At 36.7% G+C, this 25787-nt stretch overlaps 1 protein-coding gene across 1 annotated transcript; it reads left to right on the forward strand.

Moving 5' to 3' along the window:
* Positions 1–255: 255 nt before the first annotated feature.
* On the forward strand, positions 256–25770 carry Oga (O-GlcNAcase). The gene is made up of 22 exons (XM_053763455.1): positions 256–580; positions 696–747; positions 1533–1761; positions 2065–2169; positions 2763–2925; positions 4501–4629; positions 5258–5401; positions 6325–6439; positions 8031–8116; positions 9105–9316; positions 9879–10254; positions 11420–11550; positions 11963–12051; positions 12920–13118; positions 15080–15254; positions 15714–15767; positions 16707–16897; positions 17532–17620; positions 18284–18417; positions 18787–18935; positions 19586–19748; positions 21084–25770. The coding sequence occupies exons 1-22, from the start codon at positions 514–516 to the stop codon at positions 21206–21208; spliced, it is 3177 nt and encodes a 1058-aa protein (XP_053619430.1). The 5' UTR covers positions 256–513; the 3' UTR covers positions 21209–25770.
* Positions 25771–25787: the final 17 nt, after the last annotated feature.

Here is a 25787-nt window from a genome sequence, read left to right on the forward strand (position 1 = left end):
ATTATGATCCAATAAAATTAAAAAAAAAAGATAGGTCTTTTATCATTACAAATTTGCCATGAATAAATATATTATATAAAAAAGGTACTTACTACCTAATTATCTATGAAATATTGTGTAATATCTACATTTTATTATAATGAAAATTAGTACAGTTCATTAACATAGATATTTGTTTGAATTAATAAATTTAAAAGACGATCGACATAAATAAGTACTTCGTTCCCAGCGGTATATAGATAAAGAACCTTTGATTTTATTTGACACATCATAATTATTTCTCTATTTCTCATATGTTCATGTCGATTTTGAGAGAAATTTAACTATTTTCTTTCCCGAAACAGCACAACCGGTGATCAGAAGTGACGAAATTGTTAATACAGTTAATTGTTTCATCCCGTCTCTTCGTGACTCACTGCAAGTCGCGTAAATCGACAGATATACGCGTTGAAAGTTTTGCATCTTATACGTCTGTTAATTTGTTTGGGCTGAATTACCGAATTTCTAGCGAAAATGACTGAACCTTCGCCTGATGAGCCTACCTCCAAGAGAAAGGACTTTATTTGCGGAGTTGTGGAAGGTAATATCAGTTGCAAGACTTTGTTTTAGAAGCTTTTATGAGTAGATTTTATTATAGTTATATATGGCGCAACTAAGTTTGATATAGAGTGAATGACCCTTCTTTTCTATCGCAGGCTTTTACGGTCGGCCGTGGACCACAGAACAAAGAAAGGATTTATTCCAAAAGTAAGTAATGTTTAAATATTGCACTATTTACGACCTAAATAAACGAACTTAATCAGAATAACTGAAATGTGTGCAAAATCTAAACTAAAAATGAGTTCCTTTTTTTTTACTTTATCTTCAAGTAATTCATGTTGTTTTTTGAATTGTTTTTTAAGGTTATATTGTTCTTGTTCTAATCTGTAATTACCTCTTACCTAATTTGCATATTGATATTATAACCAATTTATAATAATTTTCTCAATATTGTTATTTAGTAAATTAAAAAATCTTTTGTTCAGAATATTGATCTCATCTCAGTATACCAGTGTTATAATAATGAACATACATCACATTCTCTTGTCTAGAGTGTAAAAGCCTTTTGCAAAAACAGCTACTCATGTTGTTTTTTTTAAGATGTGTTAGTATAACTAATAGTTATACTATTAAGTCCTATATATGAAGTCTACAAAATTACAAACTTTTTATTATAGAATATAAAAATGAATTCATTCTCTCTCTTTCTCTTTCATCTTTGCATATTCCCAGTTGCATTTGGAATCCCAAAACTATGAAAGATGCAGTATCACAACCATGATATTGCATAAAAATATAACACATCAATGTTTTGACGATTCGGCCATGGTTTTACAACCAGCATGCCTGGTGTCAACTATCCTCCGTAATAATATTGTTGCCTATCGGTCGCCTATGCATTGTGTCCTTTAGCCATTTTGTACAACACAAAAGGGTATGAAGTGTTATATTCTATGAACCCTATGCCACATAAGAAATAATTCTATCAACAGATTAAAGAAATGGGGCATGGATACATATGTGTATGCTCCAAAAGACGATTACAAGCACCGAGCGTACTGGCGAGAACTCTACACTGTGGAGGAAGCGGAACACCTCACATCCCTCATCTCTGCAGCCAAAGCTCAGGGGATCATTTTCTGTTACGCTCTGTCTCCAGGACTCGACATTACTTATAGCAGCCAGAAAGAGATAACCACTTTGAAACGAAAGTTGGAACAGGTTTGTTTTGACATGTTTACATACAAGAATTTGTCAATGCATGTACATTCTTGGATTTATTAGTATAATTACCTATGTTATTTTAATTAATTTTGTATGCCCAATGGCGGGACATATTGTACATTTTCACAACACCATTAACAACCTGTGTTATTTATGTCCACAAAATAAATGAATTTGAATTTGAATTTGAAACTACAAAGACAGACAGAAATTACTTTTTTTTTATTACATTCTCTATTTAGTCTTTTACATTTATTCATATTCACCTACTGGTTCTAAACATGTGCCCCTTATTTTCAGGTATCCCAATTTGGATGCACATGTTTTGCGCTGCTCTTTGATGACATTGAGCCTGAGATGAGTGAAGCAGACAAACAGATATTCCAGAGCTTTGCTCATGCACAAGTGAGTTTTGTACCCAATTACAACAGAAATTGGAGAATTTTGCAGGACTTAGCTACCATTGCGGCTCGGACAGTAGCCTGACCACGTCTTTAGTAGCCTATATTGCTGTTCTCCGATTATCTTCAAAACAAAAATCACCTCAATCCAATCCTGCGTTTTGACGTGAAAGAAGGACAAAGAAGCACATTATAGTTCTATACTTTTAAGGGACGGCATCTATTGTCTTCATTCAGGAAACAAACCTGAAGTTAAATATAATTTAATTTAAAGAATTTTAATTCTTATCATGAAACAGATAAATACAAAATTTTAAGATTTCTCTTTGGACTTCAGGCAACACAGCCGATGTGTTGTGGATGAGAGATAAGCTACTTTAACTAATCTGTTAAAAGTTAAACAAGAATTGAAAATTCAAATAATGTTTATCTAAAAATACCAAACAGGCATGCGTTTCTGCTGAAGGAGCGTGGTCACCACAGAAAGGAAGACAGGGGTGTCACAAGCGTTGCCGACTTTTATTTTGCGTGTTCCTATTTACAGTTCACACCACTATTGATTTGCGCCCTAAAACTTAACAATACGTATGTTTTCAGGTGTCCGTGACAAATGAGATCCACCAACACCTTGGTTGCCCCCGCTTCCTGATTTGCCCCACGCAGTACTGTTCGACCAGGGCTGTGCCAACCGTCAACAGTTCCGAATACCTCAACACTTTGGGCACTAAACTCTCCCAGCAAATCGATATTATGTGGACTGGTACGTATTGATAATTATAAAGTCTTTTTTGCTGAGCTTAAATCAAGTTTCGTCTAATAGATTTTTTTTATAAAATTTCAACATCTCTAGGCCATTTCTAGGCCTACTTCTTTACTTTAATTGGCTATTGGTATGTATAGAGGAGGGAATTGAATTTTAAGTTTTCACTCAAGTTTTAAGAACAGATTAGATGAAATCTCTAAATTGCAAAACACACTCGCCTCAGCTTTGTTAACTGCTAGTGGGTTAGCATTTCGAAAGTCTCGTAAAATCAATCAACTTTGTTCTTGTCGGTGGAGCATTTTCCCTCTAATTCTGTCCTCAGCCATCGATTTCACCTCCCTATACAACACGAGCTCTGCCTTCTCTTTTATTTCATCTAGGAATGCCCTTCTTGGCTTTCCTTTTCCTCTTCATGCTTCGATTTTTCCTTCAATCAGATATTTCATAAAGTTGTCGTGTCGTATAAGGTGGCCAAACATCTTTCTCCTTCTTGTCTCTATTTATTGCTTTCAATAACGTTCTTCTCTCTTTGATCTTGTCTAGTACTTCTTCATTTGTTTTCTTATCTGTCCAATTAATTCTCTCCATGCGCCTCCAGCACCACATTTCAAAAGCTTGTATACTCATAAAATATAAACTTTTAAACCGATTTTCATTCATTGCAAAAGCATTTAATTCATTGAAAAGGAAAAAAATATTTTTTTGAAAGGTTGTGTTACCTTTCAAAAAAATCTAGGTGAAAAGGTGTGTGTTGCCGACTATACTAAACCTTGAAGTACACGAAACTAACGGCGCTAACAAAATACAATTTAGCGCCTTAACGCGAACCACTACACAAATAAACACATGTGATAATGTATCTATACAGTACTTTGTCATTTTTATGGCGTGCGAAGTTTTCCGCTTGAATCATTGGTTGACAATGGCTGTATTCTATGACGTTTGCGTAGGTCATTGTGATCTGTAAGTTATTTGTTATTCATAGATGATAATCACGGAGGCCTTTATGAAAATTTTCAGGGAATCTTCGACTGCCTATATATTTTTAAGTTTGGTGTTCAAAGTGAGATGCTTATGATTTGATGTCAACTGATTATTTTGTACCACTTTTGTGGCGTGTGGTTCTGACCCAGGACCACTATACTACATGTCCGCCCTGTGAATATCGGGACCTAAGGCAGGTTACACACACACACCTGCCGCAGAGGCAATCTAGGGTCAAAAGAACGTCTCTTTCTTTTAAATACCTGCTTCCTACTTCCTACTATAATTAGTCCCTTAAATCGGAGCGTGTATAGCCGGTCTAAGGGACACGATAAGCAAGTCCATCAGTCTCCTGGCTAAGCATAATGAAAAAGCCGGTCAAGTGCAAGTTAGACTAGCGCACGTGTGGTCCATATTGTAATCTGATAGATACACTAAATCGCAAGATAAATCGGAAGATATTTGCTAGTGAGCCCTATCCTATACTTTCTGTTCGATACGTTGGTGATGACAGGCTATCAGATATTTTATCAGCAAGTGGAGAAACATTCGCTATTCTTTATATTATTACAATGTTTTGTTCTCCAGGTCCCAAGGTGATATCGAAGACTTTGACAACGGAGTGCATAGAGGAGATCACCCAGGTGTTGCGGCGACCACCTGTCATTTGGGATAACCTACACGCCAACGATTACGACCAGAAGAGGATTTTCTTAGGTGACTATAATTATTAATAAAAAAAAAATATATGTGATTACATACGAAATGTTTAAAATTTTTTATTCTTTTTTTTAATATTCAAACGAATTGACACAAAAGTTGTCTGTTTTTACTTTTACAATAAGACTACTTTTTTACTTTTATCGTAGTTGTCGCCACCTTTGTGTCATACCTGTATTTAGCATGTGTTATCTCGAGTTACTGTCGCCGAACTCGGACACATGCCGACGGGAATGCGCATAATAATATCTACCTCTGGCTTGCCTTCACCGGCCGGCCAGAGTGGAGTCGCGAGAGCTATACGCTCGAAGGGTGGAAGTGTAAAATGTCATAACGCCGGGGGCGTCTGACTGGATCACCACGATTTCGCGCCCTCTCTACACCCTTAGCCGCCCACGTCAATGTTGCCCCTTTGTCGCCAATCACGACGACTTGATTTGAGGGGCCCATCTAGTGAGCGGCGAGTCACCACGTGCCGCTTAATAATCATTAATAATCAGTAAGCATGATTAGGACAGGTGTCCGAACCTTTTACAATAGCCCGTCTTCAGTCCATCCAAATTTCATTCTATAGACCAATATCGGTTGAAATCAATGATCGTGTTGAAATGTAATGTGCGCGCAGGCCCGTACTGCGGGCGCTCGCCGGAGCTGATCGCGCTGCTGCGCGGCGTCCTCACGAACCCCAACTGCGAGTACAACGCCAACATGATCCCTGTGCGCACGCTCGCGCACTGGGCCAGCTGCAGTCTCGATGCGCCCGCGCACAGTAAGTTATATACTATCGTTCAATGGTAATAATCAACCCATTTATTTCAGGTTATTCACATAAGTACAACTAATGCCAGTGACCCATATTATAAACTAGCTTTAGCCCGCGGCTTCGCTCGCGTTAATTTTCCGTGATGAAAGGTACCATATGTCCTTCTCCATACTTCAAACTACATGTATGAAAAAATTCAAGAAGATTGGTTGAGTAAATAGAGCGTGAAAAGGTTACAAACATACATACTTTCGCATTTAGAACACCTTCCAAACTCTTTAATGACGTGTCCCACAGCTGGGCAAAGATCTCTCGTTTATTTTTCCACCCGTCTCGGTCCGGCCCGTCTCGGTATTTAATAAATTTCTTGTCACCCCGCCCTCTACTCCTCAGTCTGTCTCTACTTCCCCTACATACACACCTACATAAATAACAAGGTTATGCACATTATTTGAATATTTTATACTCTGAGTTTTAATTGAAATTCTGACATTTCATAAATGTTACCAACACTGAGAAAACCGAAAATGGTAAACATTATATCGAAATAAAAAAAAATACATTTGATGAATTTTACGTTTGTCTTAGAAAAACTAAGGTATGTACCTATATTGATCTCCTATGTATAGACATAGCCCACTTACAGTTTTATTATATGTATATACCAATATAATTATACTAGCAGCTCCTAATTCACGGCTTAAATTCTTTAAAACCTACTAGCGGACTGTCCGTTCATACAGATAGACAAACAGACGCGACAGAAAGACTTCTTTTTATAATATGTAAGGAAACAACTTTAATATATACATGTCTTAACTTTTGTAATGTTTAAACTTTTACTAATTATAATAATGACATTAGAAAAATGTATCAGAGTTTGAAAGTGGCCATTCAAACACACAAATGAAGCCCTTGTTTGATTGCAGTTGAGGCGGTGTCGTGGGACATCAAGCTGGAAAGAGAGAGCGAACAAGGAGTGGTCGACGATGAGGCGCCAGTCGCGCTCGGCAAACATGTCTACCACCATAGACAAGCGCTACGGTAATTATGCTAATACTTATTATCAGAAACCGGCATTAACTCTTCTGTGTGACTTCTAGTTCTTCTAGTTTTTACACTGTTTCGTTTGGAAGAACATGAATTTTTTGGAATCCCTTTTTTTATCGCATAAATTTTTTATCCTAATTTACTTTAGCATAACGAGTTACACATATATTTTTTTGACAAAATAATATTTTAACATACTTGTTTTTAGCATACCTATTCAATAAGCATAATCATAGTTTAGGCTAATGTATTTTACCACAATTTTATGGTGGGTATGCGTAAAAAAATTGTGCCTAAAACATTATACCAAATTAATATTGTGCGTAACTATTATTATGGTAAGTAAAAGTATGCCATGTTAAATTATGACATAAAATTGTATGCATACAAATAGGGAGCCAAATTATTTTATACCACCAAGCAGAATTTACGACATGGATTATGGTCGCCATCGTGTTCTTTTTAGAAAATAGTATCCGATATAAATCTACGATACTTTTAAATAAATTGAATCAATTACGTATCTGTCATGGAAGTGTGGTGTTTAAGATTATTATTTATTTGATATTACTTGTTTTTGTCTTTGTCTTTTTCTGCCAGTTGACTGGAAGAGATCCCTCCATTGGATAAGTCCACCGTTGCTAGTGCTATATTAGGCCAAATTACACAGATAGAGCAGTCCCCAAAGTAAGTTCTTGACTTGTGTTATGGGGTACTAAACTCAACGATACTATATTTTATAACATATACATATATAGATAAACATCCAAGACCCGGGCCAATCAGAAAAAGATAATGTTTTAATCCGGGACCTCTCGGTTCAGTAGCAAGCACTTTGCCAATGCGCCACCGAGGTCGTCAGATGCTATTCCTGATGCTATTATTGTGTCTTTGTGTTTTGCAATAAGGTTATTTCAAACAAAATATTATACAATACAATTTTACTTTATTGCACCAAAAGCGAAATTTACAAAAAAGAACCATACAAAAATAAAAGGCACAAAGGCGGACTTATCGCTAAAGCGATCTCTTCCAGTCTACCTTGGGGTGGGAGGAAACGATAATGGAGAGAGGCGTTGGCGCAGTAAATAAAATAAACTAACACATAATATACACACATATACATATAATATATAAATATACTCGTATATTCATATAATATATAAACATATATTATATACAAGATTGGTTGATAACCACCCGGTGTAGCCTGCAAACAGCAGATAGTAATATTATTTTTTTCACTTTCTTGATAGACTGTAACTAGAATAATTATTTGTAATGCCTATAACTTTTTTTTAGATTTCACTAATAAAAGAATTTATATTAAATAACACACTATATCGTATTACACACGGTTCATTGATCGATATTGTAACACTAGCTGCGCCCCTTTGGCTTCGCTCCCGGGGGAATTTCGGGATAAAAAGCACCCTATGTGTTATTTCAGGTTATATTTTACCCGTGTACCAAATTTCATAACAATCGGTTCATCAGTATCAAACATACATACAATAAATACATACATCTTCACAAACTTTCGCACTTTATAATTTTTGTATCATAATGTACTATTATTTGACAGGCAAGCGATAGACGAGTGGTTGCCAGAATTTTCGATACCTAAAGCTGCACAGGGCCCAGTCACCAAACCTCAACCAACCATTACAGGTAAATTGACAATATTGTATGATGTTTATATTTATGTGGGATTGACAGTTTCCAAACGATGGATGGATTTTTGAACGAATGTGAGAGAATGAGAGGTGATGAACGAGATAGATATATCTTATAGATAGTTATATCTATCTCGTTCTTTTCATTCATCACCTCTCCTTAGCTAGCTTAGGTAGCCATATTATGGGATTACGATACAGCCGCTAATGAGTGTCGCGTTACGCTGAAATAAAGATTTATATTTTGAAGTTAAAAACAAGTTTTTACCCTTTTTTTGCCCCACATCCCACATTTATATATATACTAATACCGATGACAACGATATCCGAAATAGAGAAGAGAATAGAGAGCTCCGACGCTCAACAACTGAGGATATATATGTATAGTAGTTTTCATCGACTACCACTTGCTTCCGGTGAAGGGAAACATCGTGAGGAAACCTGTACACTGGTTGATTCTTAACTTGTGTGTGAAATGGAGAAGGCAATGGCAAACCACTCCATTAATAATGCCAAGAAAGTTGTTGTTTGTGTTTAATTCCACGTAATGACCACGACACTTAGCCATGAGGAATACGACTATGAAGAGAGATTGATGAAAACCGCATGAAAATCCGTGTAGTATTTTTTGAGTTTATCGCGAACAGACAGACGCGGCAGAAGAGTTTGTTTTATAATATGTAAACTTAATTGATCATGTGGCCGCCACACTATATGATATCCACCTATATACTGTTAGATAACAAGCCTTAACAACTGTTAGGCAACAATGGTGTTCCCAAAGACGGTCGACGTCAAGCTTTAAGCCGGATGTAAAATCACAATCAAATCTTCAGTAGTTAAAGGTTTATTTGTATTAGGTTTTATCTATCAGTCTGTGCGATTTATCACCATATTTGTATATATGGGCCCTGGGCTTCGAAAAACCGAACGATACGCGAGGATGAGAGCGAGAGATATATATTTTTTATCTTTGTCCCCAGTACCGCCAGTTCCAATAATCCCAATCATGCCATCGGTCAACACCTGCATGTCTCTGATGACGGCCACCAGCAACACATCAACCACGAGCACAGCGGAGCCCCGCGCCATCCCCTCCATACCGTGTGTGAACACCTCGCAACTGCAGGCCTTCGCTGATGTGTGCTCGTGTTCCGCGACTCCCGACCGACCCATATTGTCCACTACTGTCACTGTAAGTATACGAACAATCATCTCTCATCAATCATTTTGTTAAATCGTGACATATATGTACGTCATAAATTCTAAAGGACCCAGTGTAGTGCCTTGCGAAACACCACTCGCTTAACTAGGAACGACAATGGTCAATAAATTGATTTGGAGCACAGCAAAGTGTAGCACCAATCCTATGTCGTGTGTGAACACCACACACTATAATCAAATTGAAATTGCTAAATGACCTTATGAGCTACCCTGCGAGACACCTAACTTATAAATAAAAATACATAACACTCACAACTCACCCTACCGGACACGAATAGACAAAAACGTCTCAGACTTAGAACTAAACAAATCATATTAAGCTATAAAAAGAAGAAAATGTTAAGGGATATAATTTGCACCTTAAAAATCATACAACATATCTGTTTATATGTAAATCTGGCAATATGCAAGATTTACCACAGAAAAAAAATTACACAATAAGATTGTCGACATTATTCATAGCGGAGCATTGTATCATCCTTATATACCATTTATATTACAGTTCTTAATTATATATATATGTATTTTTCCAGGTATCACCAATAGAAAACTTCAACCCAGTACCAAACCCAGTCATGAACTCTCTCGTATCACCAACTAAAGTGATCCTCAACGAATCCATCCCCAACCCCATCATCCCCATGGCCAGCTCCAACATATCCTTACCATCAGAATTACCAATATCAACCTTACCCGTCCCCATACTCGGTATAAAGGCTTTAGAAGAAAACGGAGACAAAGCAGACTCATCGATGGTGGAGAAAATCGACGAGACTTTATCAAATGATTCGGTATTGGAAAGTGCATCTTTTATTGAAGACATGAAGAAGGATAAGGAGGATTCGGATAATATAATAGTTGATGAGGAAACAGTGGACCAGCCGAGGAATGGGGATATGAGTATTGGTGGTAAGTTAATTTCCCTTCGGCCACATTGGAAACTATCGTTTGGATTTTTTTTACTGTGACTAGAGGACTAATTATTAGTAAGACCAATTAGCTTCCAATACCCATTTTAAATTGAGGAGGTTTTACTCTCAGAGCATTATATACTGCAGTCGATGTGCACTCAGGGACATAGCTTCCAAAACCTCCTGATTTTTGACCGATAATAATTTTTTGTATTGGTTCAACGGGAAACAAGTGAATGTACATGACCGTTGATGCGAGGTGAGAAATATGTGATAATGAAAGATACAATAGCATATCATCTCCATTTGCGACTGCTCAACGTTAATATATCTATGTTCGGGTTTGACGTTTCGCGTTAAACCGTCACTTCTTTGCGTGTCGATGACAAATCTGCAACGTTCTATTTGGTGCTAAATATATTCTTGCCAGAACCGAGCCACTTCGATGGCTGCATAGGAAACTGTCATAAAGTCAGCAGAGTACAGGTGTTTGGACACCCGGGACAGGCGAGGAGATGAGCCTTCGATTGCGGGGAGAAGCCACAATCGCACATGTTATGGGACTGGTCGCGCATACCCCATCTAGACAGATTGTCTTTGCACCGTCACTAAATTGGTTAAATTCTTATGGCAGATAACGGAGTGAATCTATCCGTGCTTTTAGGAACACTAATCGTCCATTATCATGTCTAAAAAAACAGATGTAATTTAGTCTGATCTACGATTAAATATCTATCTATGATTAAATATCATGTGTCATTATATATCTATGATTAAATATCATGTGTGACCTAGGTGTAAACAACAGTTAGTTTAAATATTTTTTTTTGCCGTTAATAAGTGATGTATATCATCCTAAATTGAATAAAGAATTTTGAATTTGAGTTTTGAGCCGTACGTCATTAATAGGCGAATTTCACGAGCGTTTTCGCGAGCGAACGCCGCCGTGGGCTGTCATTAGTGTTTATTAAATTGTACCATACACAGTAATCAATTTCATTAATCTATTTTATAAATAAGTAAAGTATTGTAACAATGTTAATTTTATAAATGTTTAATTAAAAAAAAAAAGATTCTTTATTCACAAAAAGTGTGCGACACTAATGAAACGCTACACGCCGCATTCAAACAGTCGTGAAATTCACCCTAATGTATGTTTTTAGACACGCCACTGACTCTGAGTCCCAGCCGGCCGCCGGAGCCGCCGGAGCCGCTGGATGTGGATCCGCCGAGCGCGGCCGAGGCTCTGGATACGCCCGACGGTGACGTCATCATGACCGACGGCATGAGCGAGGCATGTTGTTAATCTTTTTCCATCATCATCAACGTCAACCAGTCAACCCATTTCAACATAGAAAAATGATTTATATTCCCTCCAATCTTTCGAGTCCTTTGCCCAACAGTGGGATACCTGGTATCTCAAAATAATCCGTACTAATATTATAAAGGCGAAAGTCTGTATATCTGTCTGTCTGTTCCGCTTCCACGGCAAAACCGCGGGAGTCATTTTGATAAATTTAGTATGCACGTAGTTAAAAGACCACTGTTTAAACATAGGATATTTTTTTTCAAAATTCCAATCCCCAAGTGTCTAATGGGGGGTGACAGTTTGTATAGAAATCATGTCAGCTTCGCAGAGAAATTCACGCGGGCGAAGCCGCGGGCGGAAGCTAGTAATAAATGATTAATCATACATAACGTTTCAGAGCGGATCAATGCAAGTGGAGCCGAGCAATAGTCCGCTGAGCAGTGACATGATGGTGGAGCCTGTCGACGTCACGGACAACGCTGACGAGTGAGTTCTCATTAGAGACTACATGTTGCCCGGGGCTTCGCTCTCGTGGGAATTTCGAGATGAAATATAGCCTATAGCAATCTTGGATAATGTACCTTTCTAATGGTGAAAGAATTTTTGAAATCGGTTCTGTAGTTTTGGAGGTTACCCGCTTCAAACATACAAACTCACAATCGCTTACCTCTTTATGATAATAGTATGGAAGTATAGACTAGCGACCAGTCCCGGTTTCTCTTGTGTTAAACTATAATAAAAATATAGCCTATGATATTCCTGAACGTTTGTCGAGCCAAATTTAATCGAAAATCGGTCTTAAGTTTTAATACAAACAAAAACACAAATATTTTCTCTTTACTATGGATTAGTATAAAATAATGTGTTTTCAATATTCCATTATATAATTTGTGCCACTATAATAAATAGAATTTTGTATGGTCCTCACCAGTAGATAGTGTGCTTACTGAGGAAGATTTAGGTATAATGTCGTGACAGACCTCAGATTAGACCAATAAGGAATGTAGACCATAAGGACGACAGACCGAGACAAGCAGATCGATGAGGAAATAAAAATATACAATTTAAAAAACAAGCCAAGGCTAATAAATATCATAAATTCGAAAGTAACTTAGTTTATTTGTTACCTCTTACGCTTTACTTACTCAACGAAGCTTCAAAATTTGTTGCGGGCGAAGTCGCGGACAAATGCTAGTATTCAATATAGACCAGCCGGGAAAGTATACCGATCGTTCTTTTGTGGTTTTATCCGAGCGAAACCGTGACCGCGGTCGTGAATAAATGTTGTCGTTTCTTCAACAATCTTGAGTTAAATCTTATAATTTAACATAATAATATATTTTTCGTCCCGCAGGCCGGTAGAAATAGAACCGCTCCTGGAGCCGGAGTCAACCGACCCGAACGCCCTGACAGCAGAAGATCTAATACTACTCTGCGACGCGTTCTACCTGCCGTTCGAGCATGGCTCCCGTGGGCTGAGATTGTTGACGGATTTCCACTGGCTGGTTACTAGAGCTGCTAACCTGTTGCCCAGACCACACAAACCACAAGAGGTAACTAAAAAAAAAACATCTATCAAGTCGCTTTTTGTTTATCTATTGACAACCTCGGTGGCGCAGTGGTAAAGTGCTTGCCTCTGAGCCGAGAGGTCCCGGATGATGGGAAATGATCTTTTTCTGATTGGCCCGGCTCTTGAATGTTTATCTATATATGTATTTGTTATAAAATATAATATCGTTGAGTTAGTATTCCACAAGTCTCGAACTTACTTTGGGGCTAACTCATTCTGTGTGATTTGTCCTAATATATTTATTTTATTTATTTATGACACATAAGATGAAGAATTTTAGTAGAAAGCTTTATAGTTTTCCATTGCATAATCACAGTAGTCACAGTTGACTGAATCGAAATGATGGTCACTAAATTCCTTTGAGTATACCGTGATCATATTGTATAATAGAAAACCTTAACTAGCTTTAACCGCGACTTCGTCCGCATAGAGTAGTTCTGACAACATGTTCGCCGCGAGCTTAGATCTCGCGAACACAATAAATTTTGATGAGTTTTTACAAAATACTGAAAATTTCAAAAACAACTTAACCGATTTCTTTGTCCCACGTACTTAAAAATTCTGTTGACAGATCCTATATACCTTTTAAATCTAAGAGCTATCCGTTTTATTTATGGGTTAAAACCTCGAGATTCTCTTCAAGAACTCTTCAAATCAATTAACATCCTATATACCTTTTAAATCTAAGAGCTATCCGTTTTATTTATGGGTTAAAACCTCGAGATTCTCTTCAAGAACTCTTCAAATCAATTAACATCCTCACTGTTGTATGTCAGTATATCTTTGATGTGCTTATTTTTGTCAAATCAAATTTACATTTATATAAAAAATTAAACGAAGTAAATAGTGTAAACACTAGAAATAAGCACAAACTTTGTATGAACAGATTCAGGCTTAAAAAGGTTCGGCGGTCTTTCGTGGGTCAAAGTGTAAAATTATTCAATAAACTCCCTGCAGAGGCTATTAATCTGCCAATGAAAAATTTTAAAACTTATGTTAAGAAAAATTTAATGGATAAAGCGTATTACACAATTAACGCCTATTTGACTGATAAAAACGCTTGGATCCTCCCGACAAAATTTGCCACTCCACACATGATCTCCTAATTTAATTTATTTTACTGTTTTTTTATTATTTTATTCATAATTTTTATTTTTGTTATAATAATTCATATATTGTGACATTTAAATTTTATTTGTAAAACATGTACGTGATTTGTGATCTTCAAGTGTCTGAATTATACTTCTATTTCGACGAATAAGAATTGTAATTATGAAGTCATGGGAATCGAGTGTGTCATGCTCACTCAAATGGTCAATCTGGTGGTGGCGTCGTGGGCCGGGTCGTGAGGTTCCCTCTATTATGGTTGAGCTACGCGATGGCTGTCCCATGCGTCAACTCGTGAACGGGTGCTGCCAGAGGGAACTGGTCATCTCGTTTCTCATATATTTTCATGTAAGTTAATTGTGTTTCACATCGATATATGTATATATATATATTATAATCAGCACTCGGATCACAATCATAACCTGTTTTGATATACCTTTTGACTATGTACATTATGTACTTTTATATATTATTAGAAAGAAAAAAAAACATTGTAAGAAACAATAATGGTAAGCCGATCTGGCATGATAGGGACCAACACTGTTCAAATGAGTTTCTTTCGGCATTTCTTCTCAGCAGTGGTCGTTCCGAAATGCCAGTAGTTTGTAGCTTGTGAGAAATAACTATAAATATTGACGAGAAAAAGTGCCTGTGAAGGTCTAATTTCTGAATAAATGATTTGAATTTGAATTTTTGAATTTAAATTTGATCAAAATCAGACCAACGGTTCAAAAGTTATACATACGAAAAACGTATTTTAGAAATGAATGAAAGCGTGTGATGTCGCTAGCGTGCGCCGTAGCGATAAGGTAACCACTGGACCGAACACCGTTGCAGACGAGCGAGTGGCGCCGCCGCCGCAGCCGCTTCGCGTGGTGGGCGTGTCGCACGCGGCGGCTGACCCGCCGCGTGCTGCGCGCGCCCAACCAGGAGCTGGCGGCGGAGCTGCTGCCCTATCTGTGGGACTTGTGTGCCGTGCTGGCTCTGCTGGACGCCGTGCTGCGCTGGCTGGGTAACTTCATTTACACTGTCTTCCTACACTCATACACACATTCACATCACACTCACTTCCTACGCCCAGTAGTTTCGGCTGTACGTTGTCTGTCAGTCAGTAACGGAAGTTATCTATATATATATATTTTAACGGCAGTTTATTTATGCTATATCGCTATTCAACAATGTCGTGATTCGAATCATCATCACTGGAGATCTGTGCCACAGGCCTTGCCTTCTACAGGCTCCGGTCTCCTCCAATCTGGTATTTACGTTTGTAATATTTGATTGTTGGAGAAAATAAATAAATATATATATATATTTTTTTAATCTTAAATGGCGCTATCGAATAGATAAACTACCGTTATAAAACTCAGAATCTGGGGATTGGACCCCCGTGGTGTAGTAGCACGGGAGCGAAGCCCCGACAACATCTAGTTATTATTAAACATAAACATTTATTATTATTTTGTTTCAGAATTAGGCAAGTTCCCAGCTAACGTAGCATCGAATCTGCAGGGGAATTACACATGTAAGTATATGATTTATATATTCAACGTAAGGTTGCAACGGATCCTCAAGGAGTTTGTGAACTTTTTTCTACTTATTTTTCCTCTGTATATGAAGTAGCTGACCATAGTGGTTCTTCATTTGAGGTACCTGATAGACATAATCTTACATTGCACAAAATTAGCATAACTAGAGATGATGTAATTTAAAAAAATCAAATCATTAGACTGCAACAAAGGGCCTGGCCCCGATGGTATTCCATCATTATTTGTCAAGGAATGCTGTGAGGAACTAAGTTTGTCATTGTGTATCATCTTTAATAAATCACTCAGCAGCGGCATTTTCTCTAAAATTTGGAAAAATGCTTTTGTCATTCTGATCCATAAGTCAGGAGATATAACTAAATGTGAGAACATAGGCCTATCAGCATTTTATCATGTGTAGCAAAAGTTTTTTAATCTCTTGTTTACGAACATATCTATAGCCATGTTAAGCAGGCAATTACAAACTCTCGACATGTGACTTGCTATAGAAATATTTGCCATGTTAGCATACTTTAAGCTTATGTAGTAGTATAATATATTTTGTCTCGTTCTGTCAATGTTAAATATCGTTAAGTGCTATATTGACAAAACATATTTTAAAGTTTTATCTTTTTTATACTTAACATGATTAATCTATAAATATTCAAGTCTAATATTAATATATTTAACGATAAACATGTAAAAAAATTAACTATATAGAAACATTAGCGGCGCCTCGGGGCTTCACTACCGTGTGAATTTCGGAATTAAAAGTTCGCTATGTGTTATTCCAGCTTATATTCTAACCGTGTATCAAATTTCATAATAATCAGTCCAGTAGATGTTGCGTGAAACAAACATACATACATCCTCACAAACTTTCGCATTTATAATATTAGTAGGTTTCAATGTAGGTATATAAGAGATATTTTGGGCAGGGTTCTCGAAGGGCTGGCGCGAGGCGTTCGAGAGCGGCGCACAGGAGCCCTGGGTGTTCCGCGGAGGCCTGTCCGCCGACCTGCGGCGGCTGCTGCCCGTCGAGTGCGCGGGCGACGCGTTGCGGCCCATGCTGCTGCCCGAGGGGCTGCCGCTCACGCCCAGGCCTTACACCACCGCTGATGAGAAAGCTGTGAGTTTTTCGAAGGCCCTTTAATGTTTGCTCGTTCATTTACAAAACGAAACATATGATAACTCGGGTAACCGATAGCGCAGCGACCGGCACGACGCGTCACGTGTGTTCAGTTGCTAACGCGTTACTAACCCGTTGATGACTAGTTTCATCGTGTGCTCATGGGATTCTTTCGTAAATTGAGTTTGTAACTCATGGTCATGTAGAATAAGACGTTTAGGAGGTTCCTCCTACTACTCCTACCGCTCCATGCTAGACCTTATAGCACCGCTGAAGAGAAAGTCGTAAATTTCTGTTATAAAGTTCCTTTCATGGATCATTTAGTTGCAATGTACTTATAAGATCAGCATGTGTTAATTGACGTTTTCGAAGAAAAGGCTGCGGTGAAGTTTGTTGCGCCGCTTCTTCTTCGCCTGTGCTTTGGAAGGCGGCAGTAAATTTAGTTTTAAATAAATTTTTAACATCAATGAGTAAATTATAGTTACCTAAGTTGGATATATATTTTTTTAATTGAAGCAAAAATAAAGACGTGATGCTTTAAAAATTTTGCGATGATACGCGGGGCTGAGGCAGACGAATGGGGTAAACGGCTGTACTATGGCTCCGCTCCATTTCATGTATACTTTTGTCGTAGGTTTGCGAGATCTGCCACAAGACGTGTCGCGACGGCTCTGATTGCAGCGATCTGTTCCCGAGCGATTTGCAGTCCTTGCCTGCTGATAGGTGAGATCGTATAAATTAAGGACCAGTTGCACCAGTCAACTTCACGTTAACTTTAATATGTGCAGAATAACGCAAAGTACACCATTTTTATCTGAATAGCGGTGGGGCGCAGGTCAAAGTTAACGTCAAAGTTGAAACCCACTCTTAAAGATATTTTGCGGCTTGAACATTTTGAAATTGTGTCCAAATAGTTACACAATATTTGTTTGATGAAAAAAAACCTTAGCAAATCGTTTGTCTAGTGCACGAGTACGTTTGTCTATATAGTATTTATTTTTAAACTTTTTTGAACATTTATATCTACTTAAATTATATTAACGGAACTAAGCAAGTCCCTTTATGTTTGTCTTTTTTTACCCCTCAACGCAAAAAGAGGGGTGTTATAAGTTTGACCGCTAAGTGTGTCTGTTTGTCTGTGTACGTGGCAACGTAGCTCATCAACGAGTGAACCGATTTGGATGCGGTTTTTTTTATTTGATAGCTAATTTTTATGCGGTATTTCTTATATGTGTTTTATCAAAATCGGTTCGGCCGTTCACAAATTGTTCCTTATGAATGAACCGGTAGTCGTGGGATTTTTTAAATTTGACTAACAAATAAACATTTTAGTTGAGGTAAATTTAATAATAGACTTTTGCTAATATACGATACCTTGTATTTCAGATTAGTAGTTCCCTTCTTAACGCTAACTCCGGATCTGTGCATGGTGATAGAGGACGACGACGAGTGTCTACATCCAGAGCAGGACGACGGCGACGATGACGAGAGAACGCACGAGACCGGACCTAGGGTTAATGGTGAGCGGTCGTTTGTTTGTTTGTTTGTTTGTTTGTTTGTTTGTTTGTTTGTTTGTTTGTTTGTTTGTTTGTTTGTTTGTTTGTTTGTTTGTTTGTTTGTTTGTTTGTTTGTTTGTCACGGGTGGAAAATGACCTGGAATAACACATATCATATCAAATATTTTCTCTTGTAATAATAGATACCCATTATTACAAGAGAAAATATTGGATAAACTCAAAAACTACTGGGCGAATTTTAATAAAATTTGCCATAGTGACAGACGAAACCTTCTGGAGTGACATAGTAAAATTTTTTATTATGGTTTTACCCGAGCGAAGCCGGGACAGACGTCTAGTTTATTTAAAACTTTACAATTATGTTTGCCTTAGGTGTAAAACCTCAAATAGTGGGGTACGCGTGCGCAGCTCTGAACAGCAAGGAGTTCTATAAGAAACAAGAGATCGCCTGGATCCCGGAAATGTGCACGAAGTACCCAGAGGACCTGATCCAGAGAGAGGACCTGAGTCCAGCAGCGAAGGTAAGCATATCTTTAAGTAAGACTTTTTATGATATTATATTTCGCGCGTATCTTGTATGTATGTAATATTTTATAATACCCGCATATCTTGAAAACCGCTAAATGGATTCACATAATTGAGATATCGTTTCATTTTAGTTGCTGCGTGTTCTTTAGATAGGTGACGTTACAAATGTCGGCTGTGCATTATTGGACTTGTGAAAAACCTTTTTTTTTTTGCGAATATGGGTGTCAAATTAAAGTGCTCAATGCAAGGATTCATAATTATATGGGTTTTGTCTATAGCTTTATCTGCTCATACCAAGAGTTTAAACTAAACAACTATTCGTATGAGTGCACAAAGTCAAATAAATGAGGAATATCTTTGGATTAGATTTGCATCTTACCTTAGAGTCGATTCCAAGTGAGATGCAGCGAACCAATCATATTTTTTTAAAATATTATAGGTGGGCAGTAGCTACTGTAGAAGATTTGAGGTTATAAGTTTATCTTATCTGTGTATCTGTGTCTGTCCGTAGCATCGTAGCAGCCAAACGTCTAGCCCGATTTTGATCTAGTTTTTTTTTTTTTATTTGAATGAATGTTCTTATATGTTCCGGAGGGAGGTGTCCTAACATTTCAATTTAGTTTTTATGAATTTTTCCCTTCAGGAGTGCATCCGCTACTTCCACCAGTTCTCGTCGCAGCAGCGCGCGCCGCCGCCCGTGAGCCGCGCGCACGCGGCGCTGCTGACGTGCAGCGTGCGGCCGCAGCGCGACCACAGCGCGCCCGCGCGGCTGCTGCACGCCGCGCTCGCCGCGCTCAAGGCCAGAGGTACACTATCTCACTCTCTCCAGCCACGTGCAGATTTGTTGATATTGAATACTGATTATAATTAAACGATCATTTTTTACGTGCAATCAAAACATTTACGGAGTTTACGGAGTTCATATCATTATTATATTGTATGGTTTGTGTCGTGTAACGTATACGTGTACACAAACCGATACGATAAGACATTTTTTTGAATACGGTATGTTTTTAAATATAATATTTTTTTTCAATTTTACTATTCGGAATTCGAAAACCAGAGACCGGATACTTGTAGGCAGATGTCGTATAAAGCACATCCAATCATTCAAAAGAAAATACGATTCTCAACTCGGGTGACTAATAGGGCTTCCAATACCGGGTTCCCCGTATTACTCAATACCGGTATTAGACGATTTTTTGAACTGTTTTCAATACCAGTATTGAAATTCAATACCGGTTTTAATACCGAAATAAAAAATATATAAAAAATAAGCCGCGCAGTATTGCCGTCGTAGAAATTTGCGTTTAGTTTAAGCCTTCGTGAACAAAACATAAAATTAAAATAATAAAAATAAAATGATATAATAAATAGCTTATTACTTTATTATTTGTTACTTCTAGCTGTTTCCTACTACTAGCTTTAACTACCTTTATTTTTCTTATTTAGGGAAACTGAAGTGATATTTTTGTTTTTATATAATATTGATAAGATCAGTTTCATTTTAAATATTTTTATATATCTGTTTCGTTTGTTATGAAGAGCCAGTAAATGTTTATTTTTATTTTTTTGTCATATTTTCTTGTATTGTATGTAAAAATTAACACGTACATACAGTGGACGTACCTGTAACGATTAACGGCTGCTTTAATGCCAGTTAATAGTAAGATTAAAGACTAATTTAATGCCAGTTAGAACTGTAAAACTGTATGACGTTGAAAGTTATTATTAATTTGTAAAAATCATAAATATTTAAAGTTGTATTAGGTAAAGCTGTAATGATTTAGTTTGTTATATGAATTAAAATTTATTTTTTAATTAGCTATGTTTTAATTTTGACTTAATACTTAAAAATAAACTTTTTGAAAAAGAAATACGAATTTCCACCTCAATACCGGAATTCCGGTATTCATACCGATTTTTATTTTTTCCAGTATTGATATCGGTATTTAAAATATCCGGTATTGATATCGGTATTTAAAAGCCCTATATCACCCTCGACTACGTCTCGGGCTTAGTATCACCCGTTACTGTCTTGCCTCGATGAACAATGTACTGTTACGAAATAATTGTTGAGAATACAACAATTATTAATATAATTTTATCTTGTCTCTATTAACGCCATATATTATCGCCAGGTGCGAGCGGCGTGCACGCGTGCATAAACGAGACAGACGTATATCTGCACCAGTTCTACAGCAAGCTGGGCTTCGTGGAGCTACATCGGGATGGCGGGAAGGTATACCTCGCGAGAGGCTTCTAGCCCAGAAGGATTAGGCGGGCCTATTTCAGAAGAGCTAGATAGAAGTCAAATTGATAAATAGACAGTGAATAGACGTGAATTCTAATGATAGTGTTTTGTAAACTTCGTGTTTTGAACATATGTGATAACGGGACATAGCAAAAAAAAAAACTCATTGAATGTTGCTGACGTTTTAACGACCTTGCAGCCGCCGTGGTCGCAGCCAGACTGGAGTATTTGCGGCGTGAAGTTGTGGTGGTGGATACAGTTTCAATCACAGTACCCGCACGCACACACGCACACACACATTAGGGTCGGTGCATACACACACACTCGGTGCGCACTATACACAGTAACCGACGGACATGTCGATGCAGACTAGACTACGAGTGCTAAGTCCTGTTATTATATATGTAGTTGTGAAATGTATTGATTTTGTGTACAGTTAATTGGATACGATATAATTTAGCTGATAAGACGATTTCGGTTATTTAAAAATGTTTTTTTTTTAAATTACCGAACTACCTAATTGTGTAATTGGAGTTATAAGAAACCATAGACAGAGAAAACTGTGTGTGACATCGTCATATTCCTCTATTTTGGCTTTTTGTATGAGACAGGTATTGATATAGAAGAGATAGGCTGGAATTAGTATGTCAAGTGTATATCTCATTTGGTTATGCCAGCTTGTTGCCAGTTTCCTTTGTCTTTGTTCGAAACTCTAAAATCAAAATCGATACAATTATAAAGTGGTAATTTTATCCAGTTTAAGATAAGAGACTTTGTTAATAAAAATATGGGTCACTCATTTTGTTTAACAACGTCTATTTCTCACATTAGTTTTATTCAGATAACAGTACTGTTAATACTATTAGTAGTGTAGCTAGTGTGGCGACATCTACCGTACCACATGCACAACGCACAACAATCCAAATCAGCCGAAGCAGATAGTTTGCAATACCACGGACAGATGGCGCTAGTAGTGGTATTGACAAGAGTGGATCGCGGCGTTAATATTCGCAAGGTTGGATCTATTTACAACCTCTAATGTTGTTTCTTTGGAGCTGTGGGTCTCCAGGAATGATACAGTCTGTCTATAAAGAGTACAAAACGCGATTTTAACGAACAAATGTTTTTGTCATTGCAATACCAAATTGAATAGTCAAGATTGGTTGATAAGCTCCTAGTGTTGCCAGCCAAGAGTACACAAGAACCTCATTTATAAGATCTTCCCTTTGTGACGGTCGAGCATACCTCGTTCCCGATACACTAGATAGTGTCACTAATACCGTTAGTAGTACTAATAACATTAAAGGGTATAAAAAATGATTACTAATGCACACAATTGAATTAGTCAAATTGAAAGAAATATAGAAATACTTTAAGTCTAAAATAAAAAATATTTTTAGGCAGATAACACTATACAATCACAACTTTACAAAGTTTTCAGTAATTTGTGTAATTTTAATATCGAAATATTATTATGATGTTGCATGAATGTTGCTATGTGTGTGTCTTGTGGTTCCGTACTAGAATGGCACCAATCCATGCCCTGCCGCTGTTGTGGTACGACGGTATAAAGTCTTGACAGCTAATTGGCAACAACAGTTTTCCCAAAGAGGTTAGGCATGTGGTCGTAAAATCTTTCGAAACTTAAAAATGTTAAAGTTGACCGCTAGTGGTGGACTTGGGGGCATCATAACCAAAAATACAACTGTTGGACACGCCAGGATGAATAGAGAATAATATATATATGTAAAAATCAACATACGATTGTAAATTACAATAGCAATAAACAAATCAATGTCAAAATTATTTAATTAATTAACGCTAAACAATTTTTGTCTCATTTAATTAAAAAAGTGTAACAGAGATAAGAACAGTTATGAGAGACCTAGATTAAGATATATTATGTACTTTATCGTGTAAAAAAATATGATCACATTTTGTACCATCAGTGTTATTTCTAAAAAGTCCTCAACTATCATCAAGCATTTTTCTCTTTAGTTTTTTTAATTCAGCTAATCGATTGTATAATGAGTTTTTTTGGTTTCGTTTTTTATATTGAACGCACCGTAAAAAGTATATCATTGTGTAAATACCATAAATGAAGCATAAGTAGACAAAAATTAAAAAAAAAATAATGAAAGTAGAAATATGTGTGAAAGCCGATTATTTTCGGATGATTTTTTGTTTTGTTTATAATGGAGAAGGCTAGTCAAAAGTCGGTTAAATGTTAAGACTGAAAAGCGAAGGATGATATCTTGTGATATATAGGATATGATGGGACCGATTTGTATTGCAAGAATAGGGTAGTTGCGCTGTATATAAAATATGTATAAATGCATTCATGCATGATGAAACACTATAATCAAATGTCACTTTAATTGATCAATTTTATCTATGGTAACATTCAGTATTTTTTGACTTGCTTGCTCTTTGCTTTTTGACTGCAACATCTGTGACGTCACTTGTGCCTACTTTCATACAAGCGCCATATATATATTTGTTTTTTATATCTTGTATTTGACTTGGCAATTACCCTATTGCTATATGAAGACATTTCTACCTGTAATGTAATTGTATTGTATGTGGTTAACAGTTATTTGGTTAAATAATATAGTTAGGCTGATTAATTTAACAAACTTTGTAAATTTACCGCGAAAGGTAATGTTTGATTGCTTTTGTGAAACTGAAAACAACCAAAAATGGAAAAAAACCAAAATGTTGAATTTTCCAGAATGCAAGCTCAGGAGCTTAAACCTTAACCCCCTAAGCTTAAACCCCTAAATGGTTTTTAGATATCAATATATTGATTATATTGCATATTTCCTGGTGAAGCGTTGACTAAACGTGGGGAATTACCTTTCTATTTTATTACCTCAACCTACTCGCTGACACAAAGACAAAGAATATAGACGCGGGGTTAGCGTAGCCAGGGCAGGCCGACAGGCTTGGTGGGTTGCATTATTCCCTGGACCTTTTCTCCTCGTGTATTTCTAATACGCGTGTCTCTTTCATGTATGAGCGGAACGAGGTCTGGTTTTCTCTGTCTACGCACCGACACTCGAATAGCAAATCAGAGCGACAGAAATGTGAAACTAGTTTTAAGGCTTGTTATCCTGTCAGATTTTTTGTTAACTTTTTGTAAACATGATTCGGCTGCTTGTACGACTTGGCGAATCATAAAAGACGAAAGAATAGACAAGTAACACGCCCATTGAAATAATACCAGCAATACCAATCGTGTTATACTTCAGCTGGATAGCAATTGGACCTCGATCGTCTCCGTGTCCGAACAGGTAATAAATCAAAATAGAAACAGTCCAGATTCAGCTGCGATCCTACTGAAGTTATAAGCGCATTTAGGGGTCTGTTCATATTTTTCAATATTTTCTTAGATTGTCTAAATATATAATTGATAATTACGTAGTTAGGCCTACTGTATTATCAATAGATGAGTCTTACTAAAAAGGTTTTTTAAACAGGTGTTACAAAATACCTATACCTATATACATACGAAGTGATAAAATATGATATCTTGGTGGATATAATTAAGAGTTAAATGAATATAACCTGACTTTGCTTTAAGAATGTTACCCAAGGCACCTTCTACAACAACTACTTCGTATGTATAAGTATAATAACACCCTGTATAATATTAATATTTTGTCGATGATGTCATTATTGGTTCCTTTAGTATAATAACGCTGGTTATAATTAGATTTTGTATTTTGATCATAAATAATCTTAAATAATCTACTAATATTATAAACGCGAAAGTTAGTGAGGTATTGTCACGCAAAATCCACTGGATGGATTGGTGTGAAATTTAGTACACGGGTAGAATATAACCTGGAATTATCCCAATAAAAAGTAACCTATGTGTTCTGAATTAAATTCCTACGGGAGCAAAGCCCCCGGGTGCAGCTAGTACTTAATATGTTGGCTGCTAAATAGTATAAAGTCAATTATTTTTATGCACAATCATTGCATTTAACATATAATGCTTTCGTCATATATAAGGTAAAGCGTCGTGTTATATTATTTTCAGTGTATGCAATTCATTTACAATATTTACGTTATGTAATCACATGCACATCATTATTACTTCACATTGGAAAATAACTGCAGCTCAAGCGTGTATTTATTATAAATTATAAACAAAAATAAGTAAATAAAACAAAATACACAATAACACGATAGTATTGAAAAATTGAAAATGGTGTTTCGAAAAATTAAGTTTTATCATATTTCTAAAAATTATTATCTGGAAACCAGAAGTATCGTCATAAATTCGTAATAATTGGAAAATGTTTTCGTTAGAAATTCCAATGGTGACGACCATTGCATTGGATGTGTGTTTTTTTGTAATTGTCCAATATAAATTATGAATGTCTTACATATTTTTATATACATATGTATAACAGTATGTATCTGTATTGTAGCACTAAGTCATAATAGCGTTTGTGTAATCGTCATAGTTTTATTTGCGTCTGTATGCAACTTTTTGTTATATTTATATTGCAATTTTATCATGGTGCCGGCCATCGACGAAACAATAAAAGTAATTAATTACAAAATCGTATTTTATTTCATC

This window comes from Plodia interpunctella, chromosome 24 (assembly GCF_027563975.2).
Source record: "Plodia interpunctella isolate USDA-ARS_2022_Savannah chromosome 24, ilPloInte3.2, whole genome shotgun sequence".
Lineage (NCBI taxonomy): Eukaryota > Metazoa > Arthropoda > Insecta > Lepidoptera > Pyralidae > Plodia > Plodia interpunctella.